Source organism: Prosopis cineraria, unplaced genomic scaffold (genome assembly GCF_029017545.1).
Source record: "Prosopis cineraria cultivar Desert tree isolate PC_DT_omini unplaced genomic scaffold, ASM2901754v1 PC10, whole genome shotgun sequence".
NCBI classification, from domain to species: domain Eukaryota; kingdom Viridiplantae; phylum Streptophyta; class Magnoliopsida; order Fabales; family Fabaceae; genus Prosopis; species Prosopis cineraria.
Window position 1 is genome coordinate 9,601,195 of NW_026555341.1, and position 20,400 is coordinate 9,621,594.

Consider the following 20,400-nt stretch of genomic DNA (forward strand, 5'->3'; position numbering starts at 1 on the left):
AAGAATCAATCATTAGAGCTGCCTAGAATTGCCTTAAGCTTGATTACTACTCTCAAATATTCTTCTCATCTCAATCTCAGCATTCAAATAAATTCCAGAGCAAACACCTCCATGATGGGTTGTTTCAAATATCTTTCCTAAATTTGAGGCCAAGTTAGTTTTTTTATGTGTTCATCTTTGATGAGAAAAAGAGACATATATGAGAAGGATACAGAAAAGATATGAAAACTCAGATAATACCAATTGTCATAATTATGTTTTCATCTGAGCAAACATTCATACAAACTTTCTCCTGCTTGGAATCATAATTGAGGATCATTAATTAAGCCACCTCCAATAACAAACCCAAAGGATAAACAAAAGATAAAATTTTTGTAATTGATATAGAAGGATCATTAATTAAACCTTCTCCTGTTCAGAATCGTCCTTATTGAGGAGGTTGAAGGGATCGATGAAGAGATAAACAAAGCAAAACACTGACCTAGATGAGGAGATAATTGAGCCGACAGCGAGAGCAAAAAGGTCAACAGGGAGAAGATGATGTGAAGAGAAGCGAGGAAGCTAGAGTTGAAGCCCAATGTTGGTCCAACGACGCTGTTGAAAGTAGAGTTAATTAGAAGGTGGCTAAGTGGGGCTCAGAGGGACGAGATGACGATGTGGTTCAGACTTTAGAGCAAAGTGCCAAGATCAGTCTCTCAGATATCTTCCCCATTGGGTTGATGAGGAAGGAGGAGAGTAGTGTCGAGAGGGAGAGGGCTGAGTTGGGGTGTGAGGATTGATAATGATGTAGACGGTCAAGATCGCAACTAGAAATAAATGATGGAGATTTCACTACTAATTAAAACGGTGTCGTTTTGAAGAAGTGGAGAAGAAATGCACCGAAAGGAAGTGGAGACACCCTTTGCCGCTCTTGTACTTGGTATCTGTGACTCATTAGTCATTTCCTTCTTGCTTTTGTGACCTCGATAAGAAGGGGACCAATTTCAATTCTCATCCTTGATGTGAGATCTGAATTATTTAGATTTTAATTTAGATGATCCAAATTTAAAGTGTCATAATATATTATATTTAATAAAATAAAAATTTACAAAAATTATAAAATAATTTTAATAAGTTCTTTATTTTTAGTTTGACATAAATTTAATTTAGAGAGTTTAATTTAATCTTAAAATTTTTATAATTGATATATATTAATTATTCAGATGCACTCTATGCAGAATAAATTTGGATAATCAATATACATCAATTATAAAAATTTTAATATTAAATTAGACCCTCTAAATTAAATCTAAATCAAATTAAAAATAAAAAAATATTAAATTTATTTATAGTTTTATAAATTTTTATTTTAATAAAATAATATATAATAATATAATAATACTTTAAATTTAAATAATTTAAATTTTTTATTTCAATTTAAATAATTTAAATTTCATTCTAAAAATGAGCAGCATGAGCAGGAAACTCAATCCCAGAAGAAGTGTGTAGAATTTTATTTTTGAATCCCAAACACTTGCGTGCTTGCCAAGACGAAGAAACGATGTTCTTTCCTTTTCTACACGTGTCGTTTTCGCAGAAAAGTCCAAAGACAATGAACCTCGATCGGAGGCACTGACGTCACCAATTGGGTAGTGTACGTCATCGAGTGCGTCAAGACAGCCCTCCCACTATCACCTATAAATACCACCACCACCTTCAGTCCTTGCACGCACTCTCTCGACTTTCTCCGCTGTACTCTTCGATCTCTCCATTTCTTCTTTGCTGTGTAAGTGTGAGTGTTCCAATGGCCATACAACCCGAGTTTGAGCATCCGATGAAGGCCTTCGGATGGGCTGCTAGGGATTCTTCCGGGCTTCTCTCCCCTTTCAACTTCTCCCGAAGGTATGCAGATACACACACAGACACAGTACTGATATACCATCGATTTCTTCATAGAATCTATGCGTTCTTATTTTCATAACGTTCGCTTTTGGTCCATTCTGTCTTCGTTTTCGTTATCAACATGAGCCATATGTATTTTTCATTTGTTCAGGGAAACCGGAATAAACGATGTGGCGTTCAAGGTGCTCTACTGTGGAATATGCCACTCCGACCTCCATATGCTCAAGAACGAATGGGGCTTCTCCATCTATCCACTCGTACCTGGGTGCGTATACATTCATATGTACACTCTACAAGCCGTGTGAACATGATGAAACTCATTAGCTATCATTTTAACAAGTTTGTGTGTGTGCGTGTGTATAATAGGCACGAGATTGTTGGGGTGGTGACAGAAGTGGGAAGCAAGGTACGAAAATTCAAAGTGGGAGACAAGGTTGGTGTGGGATGCATGGTGGGGTCTTGCCGATCCTGTCAGAGTTGTTCCGACGACCTTGAGAACCATTGCTCAAAACGCATCCTCACTTACGGTGCCAAGTACGATGATGGAACTATCACATATGGAGGCTACTCCGACTTCATGGTCACCGACGAGCACTTTGTGGTTGGTATTCCAGAAGCGTTACCTCTTGATGCTGCGGCTCCTCTGCTTTGTGCTGGGATCACTGTGTACAGCCCTCTCAGATATTTTGGTCTCGACAAGCCAGACCTTCATGTGGGTGTGGTCGGTCTCGGTGGCCTCGGCCACATGGCAGTCAAGTTCGCCAAAGCTTTTGGAGCAAAGGTCAGTGTCATCAGTACTTCTCCTAACAAGAAGAAGGAAGCCGTTGAACATCTAGGAGCTGATTACTTTGTTGTCAGCCACGATCAAGATCAGATGCAGGTGATTATCTTCATCACCGGTGCATTGCCCTCATATATATTTGTTAATTCATACATATCTTCTAGTAATAATAAAAATTTCATGTTCTTTTGTATATCTGTGTAGGCTGTGATGGGCACCTTTGATGGTATAATTGACACAGTTTCTGCAATGCATCCTCTCTTGCCTTTGATTGGTCTATTGAAGCCCAATGGAAAGCTTGTGTTGGTTGGTGCGCCTGAGAAGCCTCTGGAACTGCCAGTATTTCCGTTGCTCAGGGGTGAGTATATAGGAAAAATGATTACATAAACTGAAGAATATTGTGGATTTAAATTTGAAATATATGGAAATCTGAAGCTCTACTATTACAAGTGGCTCTAACAACATATATATTACATTGGCAGGGAGAAAGACAGTTGCTGGAAGTGGCATTGGAGGGATGAAGGAGACGCAAGAGATGGTAGACTTTGCTGCAAAGCATAACATAAGACCTGACATAGAAGTGATTCCAATGGATTATGTGAACACTGCTATGGAGCGTCTCCTTAAAGCTGATGTCAAATATCGTTTTGTGATTGATATTGGCAACACATTGAAGCCAGCCACTTAAATTTGCTCGCGATTCAAGATTTCTGGGAGTACTTGCAGCTGGTTTAATTTGTGCCGATGAGAGTATCAATATTCAGCTATATATATATATATATATATAAAGCCTGTCATATTGATTTATGCATACTATTCCTTATTGATTCCTGCGAGGGATTGTGGGTTGATTATATGTAGTCTGCATGAATAAATGAATGCACTAAGGTTTAGCAAGATCGAGAGAGTGGCTGTGTAATTTTTTATTTTTATTTTTATTTTTTACTGGAAGAAATAAATGAAGGATTGCTTCTGGCCTCCTCTTGAATTAGATGTGTGGGTGTGGGTGTGATAAAGTCGAGCATTATTAGATGCATGCATATAATATATGTAGACGCATTGTAGTCCTTCCTTTTCGAATTATAATACACTCTTATAAAATAAAAATAATTAATAAAGTTGATTAAATATACTTTATAATTTTATATTTTCAAAACATAAATATAAATTTTTAAAAATATCTTTCATTTAATACTTCATTTGTAAAAAAATTAAAGAGGAGATAATATATGGAAGGGTAATATTAATAAAAATCGTTAATAAGATTTTATTTTTGTTAAAGTGTTTTATATTTTAGAACGTCAAATCTCTCAAAAAATGTCTTACAAAATTGATAAACCATATTAACTATAGCTCAAGGATCTTTGAGATGACAATATTGTTACAAAAGCCAAAGAATATTTTTTCCCTCCTATCTAGATAAATTTTAAAATTGACTCTATAATAAATAAAGGGAAAACATACCTTTTAGTACCTGCAATTTGTCCGTATTTTGCTATAGATTTCTGCACTTTTTTTTTATATTTTAGGTCTCTACACTTTTATTTTTTGATATTCTAGGTCCCTAAATAAACAAAATGAATAAAGTATAGAGACCTTGAATGAATGTAAAACACTAAAAAATAAAAATATAAGGACCCAAAACACCAAAAAAAAGGCCCAAACTAAGGTTTTAATTAGGCGATCAAAAGTAAGGTTGAAAGTTTTTATCATGTTTCAATCAAAATCGAGTAAAATGGCCTTTTAATTTTTTTTTCAGTTAACAAGACCACAATTAAAACTATGCAATTAAACAAAATTAGGAGACACCTGAATGTAAAAAGTTCTTACACTCTAGCACTGGATTATTAAAAATTCAAATATTAGAACTATCCCTATCAGCTTGATGAGCCAACCAATTAGCACATCAATTTACTTCTCCAAAAACATGATCAATGGAGACTTGTCAATCACACATACAAAGGTTCCTAATGCTTCTCACAAGATTTATAAAATGATGATTATGCACATATTCATTTTGTATAAGATGAATAGCTTCCAAATAATCACGTTGAATATTAATATGAGAGTAATTTTCTTCCAAACAGAGTTCGAGCCCTTTCAAGATTGCCTAAAGCTATGCAACAGTATTAGGATGATACCCTAGAAATTTTGCGAATATCTTTTTTCAAGATCCTTACAAGTCCCAAATGACCCTTGTCACATTCTATCTTTTTAAACAATTTTTCTTAAATAAACATGTAATTTGTCAAAACTCAATTTGTAAATACTTAGCATGATAAAAAAGTGTCTATCATGCATGGTAATGGAAGTTTGAATTACTACCTAAGTTTATCTTGGTTAAGTTGGAATATTTATATATATTTATGGATTTGTATTTATTAATAACATTAGAATATATTAGTCTTTATAATCATATATGGACCATGATAGGTGGATCACGTAAGTGAGCCCAATGAGCAAAGGCCTAACCTACGACTCTGTAGCAGTCGGTTATTCCCTATCTTTTAACTAACCAAGTCAAATATAATGAGAGATTGATTAATTAATTATTAAGGTAGTTATTGATGTAATCCATATAATACGATCATTTGATAACCAATACATATGACTCTCTTTTCATTCTCTCCACCATTTGTATAGTCATTGGAAAACTATGAGAGTCTAATGGGTTGTGAGTCTACCTACACTTAAGATAATCAAGTAGTCATAACTTGTAGCCATGGATTTTTCAAGTATGCACATGAATTAACTTAATCTTATTTTGATTGTATGAATTGAGATACTAGTGTTAACATATTATTGATTTGATCTTTGTTGTTTTAAAAAGGAGATAAAATTGTTAAAATTTGCTGATGTGAGATAAGAATATTAATGACACCCATGCAGGTTGATTAAAAAAGTCTAACTATTTAGTTAGAAAAAAAACACTCTAAAATTTTAAAACGGTAGAGAACATATAAGAGGTTATATTGATAAAAATAAAACTAATTTGAGAGTTAATTTGTTCTCATTTAATTATATATATATATATATATATATGGGAAGTCATTAATATTATAGACCGTAACACCCCTTTTTTTTTATCAAAGATCATACTTAGTCCTTTCCTTAAAAGATGTGAGGTATTTTTTGATATCCTGAATGTAACATCCTTAAATTTTAAACCAAATTAATTAAGCTAAAAAATTGATTAAATTGAGTTTATTAGTGAAGTGTGTGACTAGAGAGGTCTAACAGGCATGTTTGGTTTTAATTCCAATCCTAAACATGGATCCAAAGGAAGTCGGGTCACCTCGGACTGAAAAGAGGAAGAAAATCTAAAGAAAAGGCTATATTCCACATACTATAGCTTGTGGATCAGGCCGTTGCGACACATGCATGCTGACATGCTTAGGGAGATGCTCTTTAGGCCATGTGCCATGGCCATGAACATTTTTCTGCAGAAATATGTCTATTCTACAGCTCGCAAAAATGAGAGGAAAGGAAGAGGTTCACAAGAGCAACTGAAGAGTAGTGTTAGGGCTTGAAGAAATCAACCATTGGGAGTGTTTTAAAGCTCATAGACACAAAAGATAAGTGTAAATACTGTATTTTGTCTGGACATTTTTTAATAAAAATAATAATAAAATCAACCAAAAAAATAAAATTTTAATAATATAGATAAAATAAAAAACTTTAATTAATAGGGTTTAATCTTATAATTTTTTATTATGATTTTATTTATTTTAATTCATTAAAATAACCAAAAAAAATATAAAAATACATTTAATTCTTTTTAGGATTATATTTTAAAAAAATAATAATCTAACAAAATTAAAAAAAAACCTTGCTTAAATCTTGAAAACTCTCTCCTAAATTATCTTAACCATTCAAAAATATTGAGAGTCAACTTTTAAGAGTTAATTTTTTATAAATTTCTCTTCTTAAATTTTATTGTTTTCCATTTTAAAAAAAATAAAATAATATATATTTGTTTAAGTCAAAATTAGATTTGTTTAAATATCTTAATCTAATTTCTAAAGTTAATTAACAACAAAAAAAGCATTAAAAGCAAAAACAAAATATGTAATGGGTTGAATGAAACATTGATGATTTAGCATTTTATTACAGCCCTAAGAGGCTCTTCATCATTATAGAAAACACAGGCCAGAGCAGACTCAGTCACACATGCAGAGAAAAGATGCTGGACAAAAAATAGAGAAAGCAAAAGGTAGAAAGTGAGAAGAGCAAATGCAAAGCAAGCAACATACGGCAAAGACGTACACATACGATAGTCACGCACACAAAGGAAGGAAGAGCAGAGGTGTACGAAAAGGAAGAAGGGTGGCTCGGAAGAGGAAATCTAACTCTGTGTGAGGAAGGAGAAGTCAAATCAAGTCAGAGCCTGTAGATTCACGCTGCCCAGGTATTCGTTTTCTATATAAAGGGATGATGATGATCTGAGAAAAAAAAGGAGCAGACCGAGAGCTTAGACCTTAGGAGAGGATTTCTGGAGGGAGACCAAAGGATCTCTGAGTATTTTTAGAGGGAGACTGAAGTATTTGAGTGATTTCTAAAAAGTAGACTGGGAGAGGGATTTCGAGGAAGAGATTTCTAGAAATTTTGTAAGTGATTCATTTTTTGGAAAAGGGAACTAAGAGAATTAGTGGGATTCAGAGCTGATTTTAGAAGTAGTCTAAAGCTTGAAAGGCGAGAGAGATTTGGGAAATTTCTAGCCGCTACAATAGGTTCAAAATTTATGTCATGATTCTAAATTCATCTAATTCTAATCGTTGGCCTTCAATTAGTAGATAACAAATTTTGCTTCTTTTGTCTTATGTTATATGGTTGATTATCTTACTTATGTTTTCTTATTATGACTCAGTAGTGGTTTAGTAAATCTAGGGTTGGTATTAGAATTTTGCCTCGTGTTTTCTTGTCCATTTTGCAAAGAAATCTGGTTTAGTTTTATATATGCACGTGCTGAATGAGTACTTGTTTTGGCTAGATATTTTGTTCATGTTTAAAGCCATTTAAAGGCTTGCAGGTGGATTAGCAATTTATGATGCCTTTTTATTAAAATCTAATTTCATGATCTTATGGCTTGCATTACGAGAGCTATCTAAATTTAGGTGTTTAATGATATATTAGTAAATATAAGAGTATGATCTTTAGTTTGAATGTTGTAGGTAAAGGCTGTAGTTTGAATCATTGTTTTTCTTTCTTTCTTTTTTTGTTTTTTGAGATCTTATGGCTTGTACAATCTTCCATTAATCATGAAGCTTGCTTAATAGCTGTGAAGATTTGCTAAACTCTACACCTTATGCTATATCTTTTAAATATTTATTTATAAAAAAATTCGCAAAGTAGGCTTGTCATGGTTTGTACTATAATATATTCAATGTGTTTAATCTAGGTACATTTAGTTGTGTATAATTAATTCTCAAATTGCCTTTCAATCTTTTTAATTACTATACTCTAGAAAAATGCAACATGTGGTGGCATGGTTTGATCCTTATATCAATCTTTGTTCATTTATGGTAGTTTATTTATGCATACCGATAATCATGGCTAAAAACATATATATACCTCATGGTGCTTTCTATTTTCATAGGTTGTCATGATTTCCTTATAAGAGGCTAAAGTATATATAAAAAAAGAGCGATATATTTATGGTTTATTTGTGGTGTGAGATTTCAAAGTCTCCACAAGCATTTAAATTTAAAATGATCTCATACCATGAAAATCAATAAAATTTCACAAGTATGAGGATCAAATTTGCATATATTAATATAGGTTCCAAAGGCCCATTGTAACATACAGAAAATTTTAACCCTAATTCATTAACCTAATGAGGATAATTAGTAAGTTAATGAGATGTGTAGCCAGAGGGGCTTAACTTGGCATAATAAATGTGATTTCAGCCCTAAAAGTGGGTCTGGATCAATGGCGAGCCACTTGGGCAAGGAAAAAGGAAGAAAAAGTGAAGAACTATTCTCTATGTCACACGCCGCGACGCGTGGTTGGCTCGTCGTGGTGCACAAAGTCAATTTAAACATAACAAGCTCCTTTGTGCCATGTACTGCGACGAAGGGCATAGTGTGCCATGGTGCACGGCCAAAATTTTGATAAATCAGTTTGTGTGCTGTGTGAAAATAGAAGAGAAAAAGAAGAAGGGAACGAAGAGCTTGACTTTAGCTCTGCTAGGGCATGGCATTGGGTTCTCTTGAGGCTAGATTGAAGCTCTTAAACACCTAAGGTAAGATTATAGTACCTTCTTCTTCCTTTCTCTCCCTCATTTGTGATGATTTATGGTAAGGTTTGAGTTGGAAGATAAATTTTTGGTCCATAGGAGTATAAGTCCGATTCCACTAGTTAAAATGAGCATAATGGGAGTTGTTTAATATATTAGAATATCACATTAATGATTTTAAAAGTGGATGGCCTATGAGAGCATATATTATCCAAAAATTATCATAAATATGGTAGTTGGGAGAGGTTAATATGCATTAATGATGGTTTGAGGTGTTATTAATGATAAGGTGCATTAATAGAATTTAATGAGCCTATTGAGTATGAGTAGGTAGTGATTATGATTTGGTTAAAAATAGTATATGTGGAGTTTTATGTTGATAAAGCTTCAAGAGTTAGATAATGATGATATTCTTATGTTATGGATGTAGAGAGGTTCGTTTTGACACCATTTGAGCTTGTTGAAGCTTTAGGAAGTTGGTATAGTGAGGGATAAACTTTTAACTTCTCAAATGTTTGAGGTAACCGAGAAAAACTTAATCTTTATAGTTGAATATTAATTGCATTTGTGAAATGTGATTTTTGAGTTAAATTGATGATGTATACTGGCAAAGTACTTGATTTGTGAAATAGTTTTTGGAAAAGAAAACCTTAATTTTGTCACCCTTGACGTTTTGCAAAATTGATTGTGATTTATTATTATGGGTGAAAAATTGTGTTATCTTTTGTGTTAAATTGTGGAGTATTAAGTTATGTGAGTTCATGTGTTATGAATCATTTGTCAAAATGCATATTATGTGAAACATGTACATAGTATGATCATTGGCAAAAGTTCACCTAGGGAGAGGAGTAGATTAGTTGAAATTCACGTGGTATTGGTAGTAACCATTGGAATCGAGAATTAGCCTTAGTACTGATCGTTGAAATTGAGAAATAGCCATTATTCCATAGTTGTCTCAGGACTATCTCACTTATTTTATGAGGGACTCAAACTTAATTAGTCTCCACTGGTTTATGAGGAGGCTAGATTAAGGATACGACACCCTATGGTTATTAGTATTAGGGGGAAACCGGATTACATAATTGAGTGAGTTAACCTTGGCTCGGTAGCTCCTTACAAGTGGAAGGTTGGGTTAGTCCGTGAAGGATGTAGCTACGTGATAGTCACCGATTTTGTGTCGGAGGTAACAAGAGCATATAAAGTTGACATCTGATCATACATATAAGTCCAGCTACATGGTTGTTAGTTTTATGATCTGGCATGTATTGAGAACGTATGGTTGTTATTTTTGTGACCCTGAGTTATGTTTTTGTAAATAACATGATATAGTGTTTTATGGCAAGCTCGGTCACTTGGTTGTTAGTTTTGTAAACCATAGCCTAATGTTATGTGATATATGTGTTTGTTTGCCTAATTGCATCTGTTTATGATTAATATGCAATTGTAAAGGCCAAGTGAAACTAAGTTACTAAGTGGTTGTACTCACCCCTCAATTCTCAATATTTTCAGGACCTAGCTCATTGAATTCTTATCAGGAAAAATATATAGAGGCTTAGGATTTGTAGAGTAATCCTCTATATGCCTCTCTTTTGTTACTTACATGTGTATTTGTTAATATAATTACCAACTAGGATTATCTGACATGTTTTATGCACTGCTTGCATGATTTTGTGTATAACTAGTGTATTTTGTGCCCTGGGTTAGTGAGTTTTTATTGTGAACCATTAGATAGGGTGAAAATACTTGTGCAAGTAGAGGCATATGTATTTTAAGAAATTTAGAATGAAATTGTTGATTTTGTGCAACTTTTCCTCCCCCTTATGTTTTGTGAAAATTAAGGTTGAGTGGTGATTTTATGAGATAAGCGTTTTTAATTGTGTGTTAACATACGAGTCCGCTAGAGTCTATTGAGTGTGGTCAAAAGATTGGTATAAGCTATTGGCACATGTGGTTGAGTTGAGACACCTCATTTGTGAGATTTTGTGAAAATGTGGTCAAAATGGATTTTGGTATCTAATTTTTTATAGAAAATGAATTAAGTGTGAAACCAATGCCATTAGCTAGAGCTAGGAGAGAGCTCCATATAAACACCGAAACCACCTCAATCGGACGTTGGATGGAGATTTGGGATGCTTCAGAAATTCGTTCCCTATGCTATCAAATGACAGCACTGATTTATCAAATTTCATGCAATGTGCCACGGGGTATGGCACAGAGGAGACACGCCATGGCGCACGTGTATTTTTCTGTATAGAATTTGTTTTTGAGGTTCAAAACTCATTATTTAGGTCTCATTTGATTTTCAAGCTTTTGCTTTATTTTTGAAACTCTAATTTAAAGTCCTTAAATCATGTTTAAGATTTGAATTGTCAAAAATTGGGATTCTTTTGAAATAATTTTGAGAAATTCCTTCTATTAAGCTTTACAATTTGGTAATCCTTTAAGGGTTAAATCCCAAATTATCATAATTTGAAGTTAATTACGGTTTAACCTCAGGGAGGTTACAGTTTGGTATCAGTTTCTTTAGTTCTGCAAACTGGACTGTGGATTGGTGAATCAGGTGTGAGTTTGCTTGTGAATGGTGCATTTGCATATAGAAAGTTGGCAATTAACATTACACATATGTTCTTTTCCTCTTTGAGCTAGTGTTAACTATTTTCCTTTTGTAGAATAACTTCCATCTTTAGGAGGGGAGAATGTTGCAAACAAGAAATACTGCCTAGCAACATTCTGGAAAATGTATCAAGACAAGTGTGGGAAGTCTTTGTATAAGAGGAAAACATTATCCCTAATGAGTATGTTGAGTTGGGACAAGGCTCGGATCAAGCTAGAAAGCAACTGTAATGTCCGCCTTGACATTATTAGGACAACACTCACTCATTATTGTGATAACTAAGTTTAAATAAAATCCTCTAAAGAAATTATCACAATTCAAGGGTTTAAAGATAATTAGTTTAAAATATTGGGATCCTAAGAATTTTTTTTAAGTATTGTTTGAGCTCAAATCATGGTTAAAAATTAATTTAGAATAAGTATAGAAGCATGGGAAACAAACCACATCAAAATTAGGCTACAATCACCATTTTCTAGTAACAACCACACATCGCGGCGTGCACCTATTGTCATGACATTGACAGCAGATTGCTGTTATGATAGCCCTCCAAAATTTTAGAGCACGCCATTTCACCATTTGACATTCGATTTGAGCGATTCAAGTGTTCGCACGAAGCTCTTTAAGCCCTCTAGCTAATAGTACTGGTTTCACACTCAAATAATCATCTGTTTGAAAGATAGATACCCGAACTTAAAATGATTTGTTTTCACAACAAAACACACACCAAGATGTCCAACTCACAATACCAAATGTCATTAGTCCCAGAGACACCTTGACCACCTCAGATAGACCACACACCATGTAACAATTCAATCATAATACACAATTAAGCATTTCCATTCAAAATAACCATTGAAATCCCAATTCACAACAATATAAAGGGATGGATAAGTTTTAACAAATATGTCACTTGGTCATTTTGGCATATAATTCACTTCAAATTCATCACGTGTAATTGTAATTTGGCCCAACACATATATAACCCACACATTATCCTTGGACTAAGGTACGCATACCTTTAACAAATCCATACAAGTGATATCTTAATATATATCATGTTTCTAAGTTGGCAATATATACATGTATATACTATATTCGTTACAATACCCAATAAGAGAAAGGGAAGAGATATATAATGATGCTCTTCACTTTTTAAATGTCCCTTCCTTCTCCTTGCCCCTATCGGAGCCCTCACCTATAAAATATAACCACGGGGTGAGATAAACATCTCAGTAACTAATATAATTCATCAAATGTTTATTACCACAACTAACCATGAAAAAATATCAAAACTATAGTAATAACAAGTATACCATAATTATGACATAAGTATATCTTTTCACAACAAAACACATAATTTCACACTAGCATAATCATCTAACCACCAAACCTCTAATGTTCCTCGACATGAAACTATAGGCTTTTCTAGAGCAACCACTTGTTAACCCGAGCACACTTTCAGTGGTAGAAATACTTAACCAAAAGTAATCTAACCTGTCTATAGACTATAGTTTTTCCTTCTTCACAAACTTATACTAGAGGCATTGTTGACTCCTAATCGTACCTTAACAGGTACTAGGGAATTGCCAGACTGCTCAGATATGCCATGGTGACAGTCTCATATAATGCTGCACTGAATGTCTCATGGTGTCAGCCCAACCATTTGAATTTTTTACTCACATATCTTCACACAATTATCCCCACATATCTTGGGTGAACTCCCACCCCCTATGATCATGCTTTTTCACAATTTCCATCACTTTTCGTCACATTGCCACATCACAAACTTATATACATAGTATATACATATCAATTAAAATCAACAACTTTTTATAAATTAATTTTTCGTGTTAAAATCATTTACAATGTCAAATTATGCGCAAAAGTCTTTAAAACCATAAATTTGTCATTTGTAATTGCTTCTACACAATTATAACAGTTAATAAACACAATAAATTATATAGTTACCTCAACCTTTTGTCACACAAAAAGGATTATCGTGGCTCAACGTTAGCTACACACATTCTATATGCATGATAAGGCTCGAGCAATGCTCAATCTATACCAATAAGTGACAATCGTCAATTATCACTCCGGATAACTCCGAATTCTCTAGGTTTTAAGTGTCTAAAATATTCAAATTCCTTTTCTAACAACATCAACCATTCTCAAATACTCTAACCATCCTATTAAACATCCTAACACACTAAATTCACTGATTAATGTCCCACATTATCTCAAAATCCATAAATTATACTTAGGGTTCATCCAAACCTTTACCAAAAATTCATAATCACAACAAGACTCATAAACTTAGGGTTAGAGGCTTGATTTAACTCTCCAAGACCTTAAATAAATCAATGGGTTCAGTTTGAACCCAAGGGAACTGAAATCAAAGCCCCTATTGCCTCACCAATCCAGATTTTTGCACAATAAGGGAGAGGGAGATGAAAGGAAGGCTTACTCAATGTATATGAAGCTAGAAAGGCCTTTAAAATTACGTTGGAAGCAAGCCCTAGCAGCCCCAAGTCTCTCTTCGTCGCTGCTCTCGAGTTCCTTCTTTCTTTCTTCTATTTTTTGAGTCTGATTTGTGATCTGATAAGTGCAAATTTTGCACGTGTGCCGCGGTGCGTCAACACGCCCGCCGCGGCGCATGGCACAAAACATCCCATAAAATTTTAAACTCCCTTCCGTGCCATAGCCCACTTGAATATTGATCTAGCTCTCTTTTAAGGCTATTCAAGAATTCAAAAACTATATTAATCTCCCATAAACCTTGTTAAATCAATAATTTATTTAAATTGACTAAATTATCCTTGAAAACACTGATAATTTCCAATTGAGAAACTTAGGATGTTACACATACCTCTGGAACTCACAGAAATGCAATGTTTTATGATCCCTAAGTAAATACACTATTCCTTGAGGTAATCCCATGCTTTTGCATAGTTATTAACTCTGATTTATTAGTAGTAAAGTCTTTTAAAATGGATTTTGTTTTGAAAATTTGGAACACTGCCTTTATAACTTTTTTTGCAAACCTGGTAAACTTGTTTTTACCGTAATTCAATCTCTTAATTAATTGAGATTTGAAGTTAATTATGATTGTGAGGGAGGATATTATACTAAATATTAAAAATGTAATACATTTTTAGTATTTTAAGGTGTAATTAATGTGTTTTTTTTCAAAAATGTCCTTAATAAATAAATCTCTATACATTTATTTTAAAGTGAAACACTCTATTAAATAAAGATAAATATAAAAAGACAATGTTAATTTAAAGAAATTAAGTAATTTATTGGAGTGAATTTTGATTAAAAATATCTTACATATTTGAATGGAATGAGTATTCAAATATAAAACAAACTAAAATTGTTGGATATATTAGAAGATATTGGGTTTGGTCTTTGTTTAGTTAATTAGAATGAATATTGATTGTGTTAAGTTTGTTATTAACTCGTGTTTAATTAAGGCCCTAAAATCTAGATTTGAGTATGGTAAGCAGACTAAGCCTACTCACTCAAGATGTGTCTCCCTTATGTGAAAATAATTTCATCAATACTTAAAAATTATTAAATTACATTTCTTTCTAGAAATTTAAAGTAACTCTCACGATTAAAGCACTGTTCATATACATTATGCTAACAAAAATGTGAGATTTAATATTTTTTGAGCATTATATAATAAAATATCTTATATCCATTCAATTGTTATCATGTATATGAGATACTTATTGAGAACGAATGGACTTAAGTCACTCATTGGATCCAAAATTCTAAAATATATTTAAAAAATCATGCTTTTAAATAGCATGAATTATTAGAATGTTATCCTGCCTTTTGTTTTTAAAAAAAAAAACAAGAAGAATGTTATCCTACCTCCTGTGGTAAATCTTTACCTGTAAATGTTAGTTAAGTGTTTGTTTTAGTTATAAATATAATATTACAATGCCATTTGTTTCTTATGGTTATTATTATTTTTGAATTATCCTCATAGATATTATTGCATAATGTATAAGTTATATTAATGATACTTAAATGCAAATTATTAAAAAAATTAGAAGAAGCAGCACATAATTTTTATAAATAATTAACATCCCTAATTAGGGAGTATATTTGTATATTACCATATTGGATTTTTTCGTGTTTACAATGTTAAGCAAAATAAAGGTTTTAACGTTTAAAAAAATAGAGACAAAAGTTTGCTCAGAAACACTCCTGTACATTATTTACTGCAGCAAAAAGATTATACGATTGGGCCAAACTTCATGATCAGCTAGAGAGAGTTGGTTTAGAGTAATAACCCCACTTCCTTAAAATTGTAAAGTGTTTTTTAAAAGGATAAATATTAAAAAATATAAAATATTTTTAATATTTTAAAATATAATTAGCATTTTTTAAATATTATTAATAAATAAATTATTTTATATTTATTTTAAGTGAAACACTCTATTAAATATATAAAATGATAATGTAAGTTGAGAGATAAATAATTAATTTATTGGAATAAAATTTGATTAAAAATATTTTATATTTTTTAATAAAATGAGTATAAGGGCCTGTTTGGATACAATTTGAAAATCAATTCTGGCTTGAAAATTTTTATCCAAACATCCCAATTTTTCAAAGCTTCATTAGGCTTCCCAAACTCAACTTGGAAGAAGCTGAATTTTGTTCCATTCAGAAATTTAAACCCCAATTTTATCAAAATTAATTTTTTTAAATTTATTTAGATATCATCACATTTTAATAATCAATTTTTTATAATTAATTTTTTTTATTGAAATCCAAAGGGGCCTAAAGAATTATGCCACGCAAATTCAGAAAATAACAAGTGTCAATTTTTTTTAAGAAAATATACGATAGTGGATTGTTTTGATCATGAGTATCGTTTTACTATTTTTTAAAAAATATATTTTAATAATTTTTAAATATTAAAAAAAATCTGATGCCTGCACGCTTGAATGACTGGGCAACTTGCCCATTTCAAATCATTTGAATGACCAGTCAAATTTTACGTTCTACTTCTTTTTTTAATCATGACCTCAATCACCAGGCGCTCATGATGAGTGTACAGTGATGAGCATCTGGATTGTCTAAAATTTATAAAATTTATTTTTTTTAATTTTATGTTTTATTTATTATAACGAATTATAAAATTTTAATAAATTTACTTTATCATTAATTTAGAATTTAGGCAAGATTTAATTTAAATTATCAAATTTAATATTAATTTTTATAAATTAACTGTCTATTCAAAATATATATGAATAGTTAATGTATTTTGAAATTCAAATATATTTAGATAGTCAATGTATTACTATTACAACATAAATTTAATCTGGATAATTAATTTATAATTTTTTAAAAATAATATTAAATTAAATCATAAAAATTAAATTTATATTGTTCATATAAATTTATTAAAATTTTATATTTTATATTTTACTAAATGTACATTAAAATATAAAAATAAAACTGATAAAATTAAAAATTTACACAGTCCACATTGCAATGAGCCCCAAAACCAAACGCAATCAGCAGACATGTAGAATTTCATTTGAATCCCAACGTTTGCGTGTTCGCCAAGATGAAGAAACGATGCGCCTTCCTTTTTAACACGTGTCGCAGAAAAGTCCGAACAATCAACCTCGGAAATAACTGACGTCACTTGTTGGCGTAGTGTGCGTCATCGAGCTCGTCACAACAACAGCCATACCAGTTCCCACTATCGCTTATAAATACCACCACCACAATCATTCCTTTCTCATCCTCTCTGATACTTTTTGATCTCTCCATTATTTCTTCTTTGCCTGTGTAACTGTGAGTGTTCTAATGGCCGCACAACCTGAGTTTGAGCATCCAACAAAGGCCTTCGGATGGGCTGCTAGGGATCCTTCCGGGCTCCTCTCCCCTTTCAACTTTTCTCGAAGGTACGCACAGACACACCCACACCCACACACACACAGGAGATACAGTAATCCATTTTCATGACGTTGGCTTTTGGTCCATACCGTCTTCGTTTTCGTTATCAACATGAGCCATATATATTTCTCATTTGTTCAGGGAAACCGGAGAAAAAGATGTGGCGTTCAAAGTGCTCTACTGTGGAATATGCCACTCCGACCTCCACATGCTCAAGAACGAATGGGGCTTCTCCGTCTACCCACTCGTACCTGGGTGTGTACTTTCATATGTATACTCTAAAAACTGCGTGAACAAGATAAAACTCATTTGTCATCATTCTAACGAGTTTATATATATACACAGGCACGAGATTGCTGGGGTGGTGACAGAAGTGGGAAGCAAGGTGCGAAAATTCAAAGTGGGAGACAAGGTTGGTGTGGGATGCATGGTGGGGTCTTGCCGATCCTGTCAGAGTTGTTCCGACGACCTTGAGAACCACTGCTCAAAACACATCCTCACTTACGGTGCCAAGTACGTTGATGGAACTATCACATATGGAGGCTACTCCGACTTCATGGTCGCCGACGAGCACTTTGTGGTTCGCATTCCAGAAGCGTTACCTCTTGATGCTGCGGCTCCTCTGCTTTGTGCTGGGATCACTGTGTACAGCCCTCTCAGATATTTTGGTCTCGACAAGCCAGACCTTCATGTGGGTGTGGTCGGTCTCGGTGGCCTCGGCCATATGGCAGTCAAGTTCGCCAAAGCTTTTGGAGCTAATGTCACTGTCATCAGTACTTCTCCTAGCAAGAAGAAGGAAGCCGTTGAACATCTAGGGGCTGATTCCTTTGTTGTCAGCCGCGATCAAGATCAGATGCAGGTTTATCTTCATAGCCAGTTCATTGCCTTCACGCATATTTGTTAATACACACATATCTTCCAATGATAATAACGTCATTTCTTTTGTATATCCGTGTAGGCTGTGATGGGAACCTTTGATGGTATAATTGACACAGTTTCTGCAATGCATCCTCTCTTGCCTTTGATTGGTCTATTGAAGCCCAATGGCAAGCTTGTGTTGGTTGGTGCGCCTGAGAAGCCTCTGGAGCTGCCAGTATTTCCCTTACTTGGGGGTGAGTATATAGGAAAAGCGATTACATAAACTGAAGAATATTATTATTTAAATTTGAAATATAAAGAAATGTGAAGCTCTCTTTCAAGTGGCTCTAACAACATACATATTACATTGGCAGGGAGAAAGACAGTTGCTGGAAGTGGCATTGGAGGGATGAAGGAGACGCAAGAGATGGTAGATTTTGCTGCAAAGCATAACATAAGACCTGACATAGAAGTGATTCCCATGGATTATGTGAACACTGCTATGGAGCGTCTCCTTAAAGCTGATGTCAAATATCGTTTTGTGATTGATATTGGCAACACATTGAAGCCAGCCACTTAAATTTGCACGCGATTCAAGATTCAAGATTGCTGGGAGTCCTAGTAGCTGGTTTAGTTCTTGCTAATGAGAGTATCAACATTCAGCTATATATATACATAGCCTGTCATATTGATTTATGCATACTATTCCTTATTGATTCTGGAGAGGAACGTCGGTTGATTGTATGTGGTTTGTATGAATAAATTAATGCACCAAGGTTTAGCTTTCCAATATATAAATATAAGTGTGTGTATGTGCGCGCGTAAGATCCTGTGTCACAAATAAATGAACGATATAATGCAAGTGCATGAGGTGATGATTTAGCAGCAAGACCGAGAGTTGCTGTGTGCCTGAGTTGTTTTGTTTTGATGATGGAGGGAAGAAACGAAGGATTTTGCTTCCTCTAGTTCAATTAAATGTGAGGGTTTGGGTGTGATAAAGTCGAGAATTATTACATGCATATATATATAATATATATATGTATATATGTAAGCATGTAAAATTGATAAACAATATCACCTAGAGCTTAAAAATCTCTGGTAACAACACTATTATTGCTATCAAAGTTACAGAATATATATACATACTTTAATAATATATATATATATATATATATGAAGAGATAATATACATAAATACTTTAATAATGTATTTTCATTTATCAATATTTAATAAAAAGTAAAAGAGAAAATTTATAATAAAAGTTAATGGCATGCTATTTAAAAGTTCTTTCTCTTTCTGCATTGTAAATAGGATCAAATAATTTTGTAGACAGGTAACAACGGATCAGGGGTCTCTCCCTTTTTTTTCCTCTCTTTCCCTCCACTTCCCCCATCTCCACCATTCAAATTTTTTTATTAAACAATTTTTTTAAATGAAAAAATTAATGAATGGTGGAGATGGGAGAAGTAGAGGGAAATGGAGGAAAAGGAAGTGGAGAGACCCCACTTCCGATAACAACACTATTATGGCTACCAAAATTACAGAATATGTATACGTACTTATATATATATAGAGAATATATAGGTCAATATTTAACAGAAAATAAAAGAGAAAACTTACGATAGAAGTTAATGACATGTCTTATGAATAGGATAAAAAAATTCTCCTCTTTATGCCTAGTAAATAGGATAAAATAATTTTTAAAAAAATTACTACTAATGTTACAGTAATTAGTCATCATATAGTTTCTAATTAGCTTTGTGTAATAGCTACTTGGAATGATTAATTTAGTAGCCCCAATTGATACACCTTTTTAATCATAATCTTTTTCATATACTTTTTAAAAAGTTAACATATATGCTTCGGTCCTCAAAAATAGGAAGAATTTCAATGAAGATCCCTTGACCCCACTTAATTTTAGTCAAAAATTTTAAAATTTCAAAATTTAATTGCACATGTGGGGGACCAAAATAAAATTCAAGAGATGACTGAAATAACCTTAATTATTGTGCTTGATAAAGTTAGGCGCATGAACAATTTATGTAGGAAAAATAAACAAGAACAATTACTATGTAAAAATGAACAATTAATATAAATAGAATTTG

General features: G+C 33.0%; 2 protein-coding genes across 2 annotated transcripts; both read left to right on the plus strand.

Annotated features, from left to right (window-relative positions):
* Positions 1-1,722: 1,722 nt before the first annotated feature.
* Positions 1,723-3,653, plus strand: LOC129322368 (probable mannitol dehydrogenase). The gene is made up of 5 exons (XM_054968692.1): positions 1,723-1,881; positions 2,033-2,146; positions 2,248-2,761; positions 2,867-3,020; positions 3,145-3,653. Exons 1-5 carry the CDS (start codon positions 1,784-1,786, stop codon positions 3,348-3,350), a joined length of 1,086 nt encoding a protein of 361 aa, XP_054824667.1. The 5' UTR covers positions 1,723-1,783; the 3' UTR covers positions 3,351-3,653.
* Positions 3,654-17,299: 13,646 nt separating this feature from the next.
* On the plus strand, positions 17,300-19,106 carry LOC129322367 (probable mannitol dehydrogenase). Its single transcript, XM_054968691.1, has 5 exons — positions 17,300-17,444; positions 17,578-17,691; positions 17,782-18,295; positions 18,395-18,548; positions 18,669-19,106. Exons 1-5 carry the CDS (start codon positions 17,347-17,349, stop codon positions 18,872-18,874), a joined length of 1,086 nt encoding a protein of 361 aa, XP_054824666.1. The 5' UTR covers positions 17,300-17,346; the 3' UTR covers positions 18,875-19,106.
* The last annotated feature ends 1,294 nt before the right edge of the window (positions 19,107-20,400 follow it).

Excerpts from the sequence above, each read along its gene's own strand:
- LOC129322368 (XM_054968692.1), top strand. The coding sequence starts at position 1,784 with ATGGCCATACAACCCGAGTTTGAGCATCCGATGAAGGCCTTCGGATGG. Across the intron at positions 1,882-2,032 it reads CCTTTCAACTTCTCCCGAAG|GGAAACCGGAATAAACGATG; the intron begins GTATGCAGATAC and ends TCATTTGTTCAG. Across the intron at positions 3,021-3,144 it reads AGTATTTCCGTTGCTCAGGG|GGAGAAAGACAGTTGCTGGA; the intron begins GTGAGTATATAG and ends TTACATTGGCAG.
- LOC129322367 (XM_054968691.1), top strand. The coding sequence starts at position 17,347 with ATGGCCGCACAACCTGAGTTTGAGCATCCAACAAAGGCCTTCGGATGG. Across the intron at positions 17,692-17,781 it reads GTCTACCCACTCGTACCTGG|GCACGAGATTGCTGGGGTGG; the intron begins GTGTGTACTTTC and ends ATATATACACAG. Across the intron at positions 18,296-18,394 it reads GCGATCAAGATCAGATGCAG|GCTGTGATGGGAACCTTTGA; the intron begins GTTTATCTTCAT and ends ATATCCGTGTAG.